This window comes from Camellia sinensis, chromosome 5, assembly GCF_055761805.1.
Source record: "Camellia sinensis isolate YWXY chromosome 5, ASM5576180v1, whole genome shotgun sequence".
NCBI lineage: Eukaryota > Viridiplantae > Streptophyta > Magnoliopsida > Ericales > Theaceae > Camellia > Camellia sinensis.
In genome coordinates this window covers 84,903,417-84,917,987 of record NC_138965.1, presented here as the reverse complement: position 1 = coordinate 84,917,987, position 14,571 = coordinate 84,903,417, and the positions used below count along the sequence as shown (strand labels likewise).

Here is a 14,571-nt window from a genome sequence, read left to right as displayed (position 1 = left end):
AGAGAGCACCGACATCCAATTCATCAATAACAATGCCGTATTATAGTTCAGGAAATTCCCTCAACAAACATCACCTCTCGTAGGAGGATTCAAAAAATGGAAGATAGAGGGTGGAAACCGGTTCTGCACAAGCATGGTGGCAAGGGAGGTAGGGACTCAGATCTGGGTAAGGAGATTCATACGATCTTTGTGGATAATCTCCCAGAATCTATGGATCCAAAAGGGCTGTATAACATATTCACAAATTATGGGATAGTGAAAGATGTGTTCATCCCCAACAAAAGAAGAAAGCTGACTCGATCAAGGTTTGGGTTTGTCCGATACGCTTGTCCAGTGGCAGTGAGTATGGCGGTACAAAAAGCTCATGGCATTTGGTGTGATAACAGAGCTTTGAAAGTCAAGGTAGCAGACTTTGTTCAAGGAAAAAAGGCTAACCACAAACCAGTAATCACATCGGTTGGAAGAAAGGATGTTGACATAAACAGCAGAGCTCCAAATATGTTACAAAGGGGTAAGTCTTATGCCCAAATATTGAGTGGTCCAGGGCTGGTTCCAGATTCAAACATCAGCATACAAGCTTACGAGGAGGGCAATGGATGGCTGTATGAAAGTATGATTGTCCGATTGAAACCTCAAAGTCTTGCGGTGGAGTTCAAAGAGGAATTGAAGAACAGAGGAATGGGTAATGTTTACGTTAGAGATGGAGGGGGAAGAGATATTGTGCTAACGTTTGAATCAGCGGCTACAATGCAAGAGAAGCTCAAATCAATGGAGGGGTGGATTCAGCCATGGAGCGAATCAGTCAAGGTATGGCAGCAGGGGATGATTCTTGATCAAGAAAGATCTGTATGGCTCACGTGTTATGGTGTTCCCCTGAATCTCTAGAGCTGCAAAACGTTTAGAAGCATTGGAAGGACATGGGGGGAGGTCATAGGCATTGATGAGGGCACATCCAGCATGATGTCTTTCCACAGTGGTAAGGTGAGAATTGCAACTAGGTGTATGGAGGCCATAAACACAACTATTATCCTGCGATGCAAAGGGGTTGATTTCCCAGTCAAGGTTTGTGAAGAACAGGGGGTGACTTCAGAGGTGATATACAAGCAATGCAGATGTTATGGTGAACAGCCCCAAACGGAAAATTCAACTTCAAATGGTGAGGAACAAGATCAAGTGCAGAGGTCTATTGTGGGGAGCAAGGAGGGTGGAAATGAAGCTGATGTAGAGGGCCACGTTGGTAGGGTGCTGGATAACACAGGTGATGCGACGGCAAGGAGGCCAAGGGTAGGATATGATGACTATACAGCCACTGATGGACAACTGAGGGAGCTAAGTATGTCTAGGGTTGAGGAGACTATCATGTCGATAGGTCAGCTGGACTGCTTGCAGAAGCATCCTGGAGGTGGAGTTGAAGCTTGCGGGTCCCAGTCAGTCAAATCAAGGCCAACACCTTTTCAAATTCAAAATGAAGGTAACCAGATAATAGTAGATGATGTTATTACTCCAGGCTTTATGAAGAGTCTTAGTGGGCCAGAAAAGGATGCACATGGGCTTAATATAGAGGTGGTATTAAGGAAGGCCCATAGCTTACAATGTGGTACCATTCTGGGCCATAGATCTTCTGAATTAAGTGACCCAAATGATCTGCTAACAGAGGAGGATGCAGTCCAAAATAGCAATGGAAAGGCAACTTCTGTCAGTGTGGATAAAGAGCCTTTCGGTGAAACAAGAAGTAACACGGCAGTGGGAGATCAAAAAAGGAAAACTACTACAAAAGAGAAAGGTAAAGGGTTGGTGAAATATCATAGGAAGAAAAAAGGAAACCTACAAATAGGGGTTGGATCAGTTTTGAATTTCAGGAAAGGGGCCATTTTTAGGTCGGCAGCTGCAGCTATTTCTTTGTCCATGGCAAGCAAATCGGGTTCTGGTCAGTTGCTCCTGAATGAGGCAGAAGCGACTCTGAAGATAGGGAAGTTGCTAGGGCTGAAATGTAAAGGGAATGATGAGGAAGTAATTAGCAAATTGATGGAACTGGAAGTTAAGGATAAGGAGGTGTTGGGTAAGAAGGGTAGTAAGGCAGAGTAGTCTGTATCTGCTGTGGAGTTTTTGGTGAGTAAATTTGTTTTAATGAAGCTCTTATCTTGGAACGTTAGAGGGCTAGGCAAGTCCATTAAAAGGAGGAAAATCAAAAAACTTCTATTTGAAAGAAAGGTGGATGTGGCACTGTTTCAAGAAACAAAGAGACCTGCTATAACTGATGAATTTGTCAGATCTTGTTGGCCTGGGGAACAGATGGCCTATATGGCTGTGGACTCAGAGGGTGCAGCTGGTGGTCTACTGTGTGTCTGGAATCCACGAGTGTTTCAACTTCTAGACTGCTGTTGTAACAGGTATTTTATTATTTTGTCTGGCACCCTTTTTACAAGCATAGCTTGTGTTATTGTGAATGTTTATGGCCCGACTGATGGTGCTAATAGGAAGGGATTATGGGAAACTTTGAAGAATTTGAAGAGAAGCTTTGTTAATCCTTGGTGCTTGGGTGGTGACTTTAATGAGATTAGGACATTATCTGAGAGGGTGGGCTGTTCTCAAAGAAGTGGTGGTATGAAGGACTTTAACGAGTTAATTGATAACCTGGAAGTGTGTGACTTACCAATGTTGGGGAGAAAGTTCACTTGGTGTAATTCTCAGAATGGTCTCAAATGGAGTAGGCTGGACAGGTTTTTAATTAGTCCAGATTGGTTGCAAAAATTTAATTTTAAATTGTGGGGATTACCAAGAAGGCTCTCGGATCATTGTCCTATATTAATGATGGAAGACGAAAGAGATTGGGGTCCAAAGCCATTTAAGTTTCTAAATGCCTGGTGTCTTCATCCGCAGTTTAAGATTTTTGTGCAGAAAATTTGGGCTGAATCTCATGTAAATGGTTGGGCTGGATTCAAATGTTTACGGAAACTGAGATTACTTAAAGCAGCACTGAAAAGATGGAACCTTGAGGTGTTTGGCAAGGTGGATTTTAAACTCAAGCAACTGGAGGAGGAGATACATGTCTTGGATTTGGTGGCTGAACAAAGATTACTCACTGATGCAGAGAGATCTACACTTAGGGAGTTAAAAGGTGAAGCATGGAATTTGAGTAAAATGGTTGAATGGTTATGGCTGCAGAAGTCCAGAGCTAACTGGTTATTAAAAGGCGATAGAAATACCAAGTTTTTCCATGTCATGGCCTCCACGAGGAGGAATAGGAATGCACTGTGCTCAATTGAGGTTAATGGGGCCTTGACTGAAGATCCTAAGGAAATAAGAACCGAAGTGTTCAATCATTTTCAGCGTCAGTTTTCGGAATCATGGTTTGATAGGCCAAGTTTATATGGTCCATTTAAGTCTATTGGGGTTGGAGATGAAAGGGTGATTCAGCTATCTCTTTGCCCTTATCTGCTCTATTAGATAGAACTGGTGCTGCTTCTCAAGTGGTTGTGCTGCTGTCAATTCAGTTTGTTTGTTTTTGTGTTGGATGGGTGTTTTTTCAGTTGTTTGTTTTTGTATTGTGTTGGTCTCTCACCAACTAGGAGGTTAGAGCTCATTACAGCTCCAAGCTCCTCTTTATTGATGTTTTCTATCATATGTTTTGTATATGTGATTCATCAATAAAGTGTTCTTTTGCCGATCAAAAAAAAAATATGTAAGTCAATATTAAATTAATTCAGTTAAGCTCTACAATCATCTACATGCCTACATACCAAAAAATCACTCTAAGATCACTCTACAAAAAATCACTCTAAAGGATCCGGATTCAACGAATTTACCAAGGGCTAAGAGCAACTGTATCTATGACATTTCATTCACCAATGCACTAATATGGGGATGAAACAATAGTACCGTGGCACAAAACATAAACAACAATATTTGCCTAAGACTAGTTTATGGAACAGGAGGAAGAAAAAAAACAAAACAAAACAACACAGAGAAAAAAGAAGAAAAAGAATGCCGGCATTGAAAACCATATGATGGTGAATCAGAGAAAATTATAATCACTTAAGCAGTTCTGAGAGAAGATTGTTTTTCTAAGAATAAAAGGGATTGTACTAAAACAAATAGTTCATTGCTCCATATGATAGATTATCATAAACTTAAGCTATATTTTATTATGTAGTTAGAACATCTAGACATGGATACGGATGGTCGTCCACCGTGACGTGCAAGTGATGAGATGAACCATCTAATTGTCGCATTGAAAAGGAATTTTTTGTCACTTTTTAATGGACAGTTCATTGTAATCTTCCATCTATTTAAGTCTCCTGCCTACAAAAAGACTCCTCTCTCTCTCTCTCTCTCTCTCTCTCTCTCTCTCTCTCTCTCTCGCGCGCGCGCGCGCACGCACACACACATTGTTACCATAAAAGAGAAGATGAATCCACCCCCGAGTAGTACCATGTCAGCAGCTTCTAAACTAGCCATGCACAAGGATTCACATGTGATATCAAAGTTCAAGCCAAAGATAAGCATAATCCACATACTTGCACCAGAAATCATAAAGACAGATACAGAAAATTTTCGAGAGCTGGTCCAGCAACTGACCAGAAAACCTACCGACAGGAAAGGTAAAAATGAGATAACAAGTGCTGAATCAGAAAGTCGCATGCACATTTTGCACAATGGAGGAGACAGGATGAAGAAGGAAAGCGAGCAAATATGTGGCAGTGAGAATTCAATTGGTTTCATAGGTGGGTTTGGAGAAATGGATGCTTTAGTTCAAGACCTGACTCAAATTCCTTTGCTTCCTCTAAAATCTTCTCAATTTAACATATATGGAGGGATGCCACTTTTCCAGTCAAGACCATCTTTTTTTTTCTTCATCTTCTTCTTCTTCTTCTTTTTCTTCTTCTTCTTTTTTTTTTTTTTGGTCTCTCTTTTTCTTTTACACCGCCTTTTGATTGGACAGATTCAAGATTTTCTCACTTTGGCATTGGTTTGCAGGACAATATCATCTTCTTCTTTTTTTCTTTTCTTTATTTATTGTATTGAAATGTTTCTCCACTGCAAAGCACAGCGAAATATATCCTATTGATCAAATTTTTCTTTTCCTTTTTTCCCTTTATATTGTTAAACTGGATTTGCATTGTAAAGCTCCTGGATTTTGCTTTTTAATTATTCTGTACAATATTTTTCTGTTTAATTTAATATCTCAGACCACAATATTCATGTGAGTTTTTTCCTTGGCTCTCAGCAATTTGATTAACTCTAATTGTAGGAAATTGTTCTATGAACCATTGAAAACATGTACAAATACAAGCTATTGATACACTTGTGTTCATATTTAGGTGGAAACAAACTGTATTGAATTTTTATTTAGCTCAACAACATACAAAAATGCTACTTTGAATCGTTTATGCTTTCTCTTGCTGCAAACAATTAGCTTATCCTATTCACTAGTACACTGCAATGCTCAACAAACTTGGATGTTTTGATTCTGAAGGCTCAACACATCAACAAGGTTGAGTCAGAGTATCACCGTCAAAGCCTACAAGGAAAGTCCGTCTTTTTTCTTTTTTTTTTTTTATCAGCAAAAAAAATTTTATTGATATAAAAACACAAAACATGCATAAATTACATCAACAAAGCGGGGGATTGCACTAAGCATCATAGTTAACCTTAACGATCCCAACTAACGATCCCAACTATGGTGACACCGCAAAGGAAGCACATTCATTTGCTAGCACTAGCCCAAGATGAGTGAGAAACCAATCAGAAACAATCAAACAAGAGATGAATACTTACTAAACCTTATTGAGGTCCTATCGTCTTTTCTTATTAAAATAATTTCTTCTACAAGTTTCTAACTTTGAGTTCCAAACGAAAGCATCAATTATTACCTGCAGCATAGTTCTCTCGTTAATTTGGTCTGCCACTTTTCTAACATCAGCCTATTTTTCAACACATTCGCTTTTATTTTTCCTTCATCTACTGTGCAAGTTCAAAAGAAAGAAAAAAAAAATAAAAATAAAGAAGGCAAATCATCAAGCCATTGAGATTTTCTCAATGTTTGCAGCAACCAAACATGGAAGAGGAAGATAAATTATTTTGCACAACAGTTAAAACAAGAGATGGAATGAGAAGGAATGCACTGACCTTCATACAAATGACTTTCGATTAAAATTTTGCATGTTCTTTTTTTAATCAATATGGTTCACACCAACTTTCCCTGCACATTGCAATTCATTGTTATAAACCAGCTTCATATTCTATATATCCACAAGCTAATAGAATCACAATAGGTCAAAAATAACTTGATTCCCACATTATTTTCCCTCTTAGGTGTGTTTCGGTACTGCTGTTCCAGCTCCCATTGGGGTTGTTTTGTTTTGTTTCACCAGGGGGTGTGCTTGGTTTAGGGGTCAAAACAGAGTAGATGGTGGTCGGTTTTGGTCTGGAATAGCGGTTGTTCTAATCTGGCTAGGAGTTTCATTCGGGCGTTCCTGTGCGAGTGGGAGTTTGAGGGACGAATCTTTGGTTCGGATCTTTGGTGATGTTTCAGTCCAGATCTTAGATCTATGAGTTCAGATCTAGATCCAGATTTTCGATCCAGATCTAAGATGTCATTCGAGCGCTCCTTTTCGAGTGGGTATTTGAGGGGTGAACTTCTTTTAGATGTATGGCGGTGCCTTGGTGGTTTGGTCGTTGTTTTGGGTGTTAACTTTGGAGCTTCTGCAGCGGGTGTGTTCGGAGTTTGGATCAGAACAGAGGTGTCCGACCATGGAGCTGGAGTTGGCAGTGGGTTCTGTTCCGCAGTGGCAGCTGGTTTTGTTCGTCATCAGGTGTGTTCGGTTGCTGTGAGTGTTCGGAGGTTTGAATCGGAAGTGGAGTGGAGTTGGGTGTTCTATAAGGAGGTGTTCCGACCGTAGAAGTGGTGGTGGGTGTCCTATCGGGGGTGTGTGAGTTTATTGTTCAGGGGCTTGCAGAGAAGTTGGCCTTCATAGGTTGCTAGCTTGGAGTCAAAAGATGGTTACAGAGGCAAGAAGGATGGTGTACCAGGGTAGGTGAGCCAGCAAGGGGTAATCAGCAGAGTGGAAGAAGAGGCTGATGGTGGTCTTGGCAGCTCAGGTGGATTGGGAGTGCAGCAACATTGGGAGCTAGTTTGTTAAGCTTGGGTGTTGTGGTGTTGGTTTTTGGGTTCGGGTTGAGTGGGTTGATTTTGTGGGGAGTCTTGTATTTTATTTTCTTGTTAAGTTCTTCTTAACTCTTTTGTTTAAAAAAAAAATAAAAAATCGTAAGGCCAAGGGGTTGGTTATATGGATGCGAGTAGCAGTAGTAGGGGTATTCTGTACTTTCCGAATCTCTCTCGATGCATGTCATCTTCCTGTACCTTTAATTTCATGCTTTCAATGAGATTTTTCTTTGCTGATCAAAAAAAAAAAAACAATAGGTCAAAAATAATATGCTACTCTTTTAGAATAACAAAGAACAAATCCAGAAACTGAATCAAATTACATAGAATATTATTGACATCTTTATATTTATTCACTAAATCTAAAGAGATGAGGGGTATTACCTTGAGCGACACTGTGACAACCAAACCATTCATGCATCTTGTATATTTTATTATTCATGCATTCATGCTATATTTTGCGTACTTGTGCGAATTAGGACTCGCTAGAAATAGGATGAGAAGAAGAAGTTTGAAAACTTATGAATAGGACTTGTTTGTTATGTGTTTTGAGTTAGGGGATAGCTTGGAACTTGATTTGAAAATCGTAGGATGTGCCTATGCCTGAAGTAAGGAGTTGAAAGATCTTAGTCTAATGAACTTCACCATCTCATGCTATTTGATATCTTGCTAATTAGGATTAGTGATAATTATGTACGATTAGTAAACCTTAATTAGGATTAAATAACTTAAGTAGGATTAAGTATAAACTTGAGTAATTAATCCTAACTAGATTAGCTAAACTAAGTCAGCAAGATTAGCTAACTAACGATCTTCCATCTCTTGCCCCACCACACACAATAAAACCTTAGGCCCCAAACCAAACAAAAGAGAGGAAAATTCTGCCAAGTTGTAGAATCAATGAGAGAAAGGAAGAAGAGAGGAGAAGAAAATAGGAAAAATGGGAGAAAATGGAGGAATTCAAAGAACTTCAACAAAAATCCGTTAAAGAAGTGTTTCAAGGTAAGATTTCAACCCTAATTCTTGTACTAGACCCTCCTAATGTCTAAGATTGAAAATAAAGTAGGATCAATTTGGTATAGGAAAGAAGAAATTCAAAGAAAAAGAAGAGAAGTTGAGCTACGAAGGAAACCATGCTAGGAAGCGTAGGAATTCCATCTTTTGGTTGAAGTTTTGGTGTTTTTGGTACATGTAGATCTTTACCTTCATATATTCTTCTGATTTCCAAGAGTTTTCATCATTAAATTCATTTTTTGAATGAAAGAAAAGAAAAGTTTTGAAAGATTTGGAAAATTTTCAATTCTTGAAGTTCTTGATAAATTTCAAAGATTTGGTTCAAGATTCTTGAAATAAGTAAAGTTTTGATTTGAAAAATATTTATATGTTCATATTTTCCATAAATTTTGTACGTCATTAAGTGTTATAGCTTGAGCCGTATGCATGCAATTGGAAGGAAATGCATAATTTCAAACAGCCAGAGAAACCAAGAACCGCACGTGCGGCAGGTCATCCCACACGTGCGAAAGTTTTTCCCCTGCAACCATTTTGCTAGCTACTGAATAAATGCACTTGCAGCCCGCACGTGCCTCGACCTTCCCACACGTGCGGTTTTGGTCCCGCACCCCTATTTTGTACGCACTTTTGTTTCGCAATCCTCTTTCACCTAGAACACTTTTTATACTCATTTGAAAGTGAGATAAGGACTGAATTAGACCTAGAATAATGTTAGAACACTTGAAAGAATTTAAGGAAAACGTTTAAGCAAGTTTAGAAACCGAATTGTTATGTTAATGCTTAGGAAGTTCAATGCTTTGTTCTTGTTTTTGTAGGTCAACCCTTGAAGGAGTTAAACCTTTGTACACGTAGCCAACTGTGAGTAGTAATGTAGTAAAGTTACTTAAAATTACGATTCGAAATGTAAACGTATGGTATGTTTAAGGAAGCCATGTTATTGTTTCGCTATGAATGAACATCATTCAAATTTTACTTCAAATGAAAAAAGGGAAAGTGCTCTTAACTTGTTAGTATAGGAATGGCGAAACAAGGAACGCAAGGAGGTTCTAGTGGATGGATTCCGGTGGTGAATCAATGGCGATGAGGTGGATCTAGGGGGCAAGTGTCTAGGACTGGTCTTTCTACTGTATTTGTGGATAACCTGTCTAGCTCCATGGATGCTAAATCTCTATTCAAACTCTTCACTGAGTTTGGCATCGTCACAGACATCTTCATCCCTTTCAAAAGAAGGAAAGTAACAAACACAAGATTCGGCTTTGTGAGGTACGACTGCCATGTGGCCTCATATATTGCCATGCAGAAAGCAAATGGACTCTTGGTGGATGACAGAGTACTTGAAGTTAAATATGCCATTCATGAAAGGAACGCAAGAGCTGTGCACAGCAGGGGTCGGCCCCAGACCAACAGAGAGGCTTTTGGTGCTCACGGTGGCAAGTGTAAACTTCCTTTTACTGGCCATAATCGTTTGCCGAGGTCCTAAAAGGGGACACAAGATCTACGACTAGATCAGCATCTACGACCATTAAAGTCAATGATGATAGTCATGGTTGGCTATATGAAAGTGTTATAATCATATTGCACTCTGATTATTCTATCCACAGCATCAGAAAGGCCCTGAAGGAGAAGGGGTTACACCAAGTTGTGGTCAGAGAGGGGGGGAGGCCGTGATGTTATCTTGACATTTCAATCCCAAGAGGAGCTGAAATCCAATATTCATAATATCAAGGAATGCTTTCAAGCCTGGAGTTTGTTTGTCTTAGAGTGGAACCCAGGTGTCCATATACAGCAAGAAAGATGTGTGTGGCTGAGGTGCCAAGGTATACCCCTAAACCTCTGGAACAGAAACACACTAAATAACATTGGCACTTTGTGAGGGACCATTCTTTATCTGGAGGGTGATATAAGCTATCCATAATCATTTTCCTACTCCAAAATCAAAGTTGTTACTTCGTGCATGGAGCCCATCGGCAAAACCATAAACCTAGAGTGCAAGGTAAAACTACACCCAATCTTTGTCTATGAAGATCACTTTGGCAGCTCAGAGGAGTCCTCTAATAATTCAGCTGTGGAAGGTTGCAGCTCTAACGTCAATTTCTGCAAGGTAGTGGAAGCTTCTCCTTCTGAGGAGTGTTTCAAGGGGGAGGAAGATGAAGCTGAGGTGGCAGCAAGGTGTGATCTGTCTAGTGCTGGGGCTTCCCTCAATGAGGTGGCAAAGAGGAAGGAGCCTACTCATGGCCTCAATGAAGAAGATGTGGACACACAGGTTGAAGAGTCATTGTGTGATGTGGAGTTCAACAGGCCTAGTGTTGTAGGTGTAAGAGAGGCAATGATGGAGGAGCGTGCACCCTGTCCTAAGTGCAATGATAAGTCGAAGAGGTGTATAGAGCAAATTTCCACAGCTGGTTTTTTCAAAAGCCTTAGTGGACCAAGGGAGGGTCTTAGGCCTGGCATCTTTCTTGATGTGGACTTGGGCTCCCCACTTCGTGAGCAGTTTTCCCAAAGCCCATTTGAAGCTCAGAACATCAGGCCCACCTCAAATGGACTGTTGCTTTTAAATCCCCCTAGGCCTCATACTAGTATATCTACCAGTGGGTCGAAAATTCTGAGCTTACACGATCAAGGCCAAGTCAAAACATCTTCTATCTCCCTCACTGATTTGCGAAACACCAAGAAACCAGGGAGAAAAAAGGCACAGATGGAGGGCTTCTCCCGTTTTGCTCGCCTTTCGGCTATCAGCAAACATAGCTCCAAACCGGTTATCTTTAGACTAACTGTTGCTGCCCTTGCACAATTTGATCTCTCTGAGGGCTATTCAAGCCCTCATAGCTTTCTCCTCAAAGAAGCTGCAGCTACTGTTCAGTTGGGGCAAAAGCTCGGAATAAACTTTTAAGGGAAAGAAGATGTAGTGTTAGATAAGATCATTGATCTGGAACTCAAGGACAAAGAAAGAATTATCAAGGAGGGTAAGGCTAAGATGTAAGCGCAGTAGCTGAGGGATGTTCAGAGTGTGTATTTGTCTCTTTATGAAGCTTATATCCTGGAATGTTAGAGGTATTGGCAAGCTTGAGAAGAGGGGTAGAATTAAAAGGCTCCTAAAAGATAGGCACATTAATGTGGCATTCTTTCAAGAAACTGTGATACCCCTATCCCGTAATATTCTAATTGGTCCTTAATGTGAGTATGATTATGTGTTTACCATGATTTTGTGTGCCATTATGTGATTTTGAAGTTTTATCTGTTCACCGTAGGAATATCTGTTTGAATAATTAGCTTTGGAAACTTAATTGAGGGCCTTATCGGCCACAGAACCCGAAATTGATTACGCCATTGTGATTGGCATAATTTTTAGAGCCTACGGTGAAATTTAATTGAAAGACTGATTCGGGCCAGATTAAATTGATTAATTAACGAATTGGTGCTCCAATATGTGATATTAACTTAATGGGGCTTAGTGGGGTTATATGGGACCCTTATGCATTCAACTCCCTCATTTTATTTCATTTTTGGGGCTGATTAAACTCTCTAGAGGAGGAGAGACCCGAACTAGAGAGAGAGAGGGGAGGAAATCAAAGTTTTGCTCTTAAATCTTGGAAGTCTTGAAGGCAACTCTAGACTTGACCATAAATTGGAAGAATTGAGCCTCTAGGTAAGCATTGATTCTTGAATCCATGAGTTAATGTGTAATCTTGTGTGTTCAAGAGTTGTGGTGATCAATAGCATGATTTGAGCTGGTTTTATTGAAATTGAGGCTTGATATGAGCATGCATGTAGAGAATTCCTATGGAATCACAAAATCTAGCATGTAATTTGTGAAATTGTGAAAGATTGGTAGTGTAATCCCACATGCAAGCATGTCTTTGTTGAATCTTATAGCAATGTGCACTAATTGCATTGTTTGAAATGAATGTGAAGTCAAAATGGGCATGCATGTACAAAACATGGGGGTATAAGTCTTGAATGTTTGAATTTGAGCATGTTGGTGATGGGTTTGAGATATTTTGGGACATGCATGTAGATAAATCACGAAATTGAGCTTCCTGATGTTGTAATCTTGTATTAGTAGCATGTTAGCATGTATAAATGTGTAATTTGGGCCATAACATGCATGGATTGTTGGTTGAAAGTCGAAATGAAGCTCAGGAACACAGTTCTGGGTTTTCCAGAATTTTGAGGTCCGCTCGAGCGGGGAACCTGACGCTTGAGCGGGAAATGCGGGCTCCCAGTACCTTTCTGCAGACTTGATGTCCGCTCGAGCGGGGTAATTAACGCTCGAGCGTGGGAGCTGTTTTAACAGGACTTCCGCTCGAGCGCCCTATTTAACGCTCGAGCGTATTTTTCATGCAACCAGTACTTTTGCAGGCCTTAAGGGTCCGCTCGAGCGGGTAAGTTCACGCTCGAGCGGGGACCCTGTTTTCTGAAATTTCGTTCATGCATTCTGTGTTCTGTTTTCCGTTCTCTTTCACTTGTAAGCACTCTTAGGCATATGTTAAGCATTGTAAATGAGCAAATGAAATGTGAATTAAGCCTAAAGAGAGATATGTGAATTAAAGAACGGATTGAACTGTTAGTGACCCTTTGTGCTCATGAAATGTGTAGGGTCAAGTTCCAGGGCAAATCCACAAGCCGATCATTGTGAGTAATATCAATACTCGAAAGCTTATCAATGTCCAATTGTGTATTCCCTTATAAGCTTTATGAGTTGCTAATTGGGATTATGGACAAAGGTCTGACATGAATGAATAATTGGACCAAAGGTCGTTTTGATATAAATGAATGGGCCAAATGCCGTTTTGATATAAATGAATGGGTCGAAGGCCGTTTTGACACAGATGAATGGGCCAAAGGCCGTTTTGACATTAATGAATGGGCCGAAGGCCGTTTCGACATGAATGAATGGGCCGAAGGCCGTTTTGACATGAATGAATGGGCCGAAGGCCGTTTTGACACAGATGAATGGGCCAAAGGCCGTTTGGACATGAATGAATGGGCCGAAGGCCGTTTCGACATGAATGAATGGGCCGAAGGCCGTTTCGACATGAATGAATGGGCCGAAGGCCGTTTTGACACAGATGAATGGGCCAAAGGCCGTTTTGACATGAATGAATGGGCCGAAGGCCGTTTCGACATGAATGAATGGGCCGAAGGCCGTTTTGACATGAATGAATGGGCCGAAGGCCGTTTTGACGTAGATGGAAACCAGAATGGGCCAAAGGCCAATATGTTTAGAACTGCAGTCACTTGATCTGAACTTTGTATAAATGTACACATGCTAAGTAGGAATATGAATTGGGCCCAAGGCCGTTTGGAGTATATTGTTCTACATATTGTTTATATGACTTTTGTATTTGATATTATTCACTGGGCTATCGCTCACGCTCATTCATGTGTTTGTAGGTGAGCCAAGGGAAGTTCAAACCCAGCCCCAGTGAAGTCTGCTAGGAAAAATCCAAGTTTTGGGGAAGTCAGCCTTGCGTCTCACTCTTGAGACCTATCCTCGCCTCTTTGCCATGTTATTTTATATTTGGTCTTGTCGGCAAGGACTTTATGTATATCTGTATATAGTCTGTCATAGGTTGACTCGTTTTGGATGATCCTGTCTGTAATGAATTTTGTGAAACTGTACTTTTGATGTGGGTTATTACGTATCTGAGTATGGTCTGTTGATGTGCATATAAGCACGGCTCTATGGACAAAGTTTTAATTTTTGCTTCCGTTTGGCCCCTTTACTCTGATTAATCATCTTATTTCGGTCTGAGGCCGTAGGTAATCACAGGATTATTGGCCGGTCATGTCCTTAACCCATAGGGGCGGGTTCGGGTCGTGACAGAAACAAAGAAGGTAGTAGTGTCGGATTCTGTGGCTAGGGGGCTATGGGGAAATAGGAATATGGAGTTCTTGTCTGTGGACCCTGAAGGCTCAGCAGGTGGGCTCCTGTGTATCTGGGATCCAGGTGTGTTCCAATTATCTGGTAGCTGCTGTAACATGAGGTTTATTTTACTCTCAGGTACATTGTATAACTCTTTTCATTGTGTTCTACTTAACATTTATGCTCCTAATGAGGTCAGCAGCAGATCCACTTTTTGGAATGCTCTTCTCAACCTCAAGGTTTACTTTCCTTTCCCTTGGTGCTTGGGAGGGGATTTCAATGAGATAAGGCATATAAGAGAGAGAGCTAGATATTCCCGGAGAGACGGGGGTATGAAAGACCTCAATGAGTTTATAGATGCCTGTGAACTGAATGACCTTCCTCTCTATGGTAGAAAATATACTTGGTGTAATGCTTAGGAGGCTAAAAAATGGAGCAGAATTGATAGGGTCTTGCTTAGCCCTAAATGGTTGATTGACTTCAACATGAAGCTTTGGGTTTGCCTAGGCTCATATCAGATCACTGC

The 14,571-nt window shown here is 40.6% G+C and overlaps 1 protein-coding gene across 1 annotated transcript; it reads left to right on the top strand.

The window, feature by feature from the left end:
* The first annotated feature begins 2,127 nt into the window (after positions 1-2,127).
* LOC145791504 (uncharacterized) lies at positions 2,128-3,447 on the top strand. The gene has a single exon (XM_082871859.1). The coding sequence runs from the start codon at positions 2,128-2,130 to the stop codon at positions 3,445-3,447; it is 1,320 nt and encodes a 439-aa protein (XP_082727985.1).
* The last annotated feature ends 11,124 nt before the right edge of the window (positions 3,448-14,571 follow it).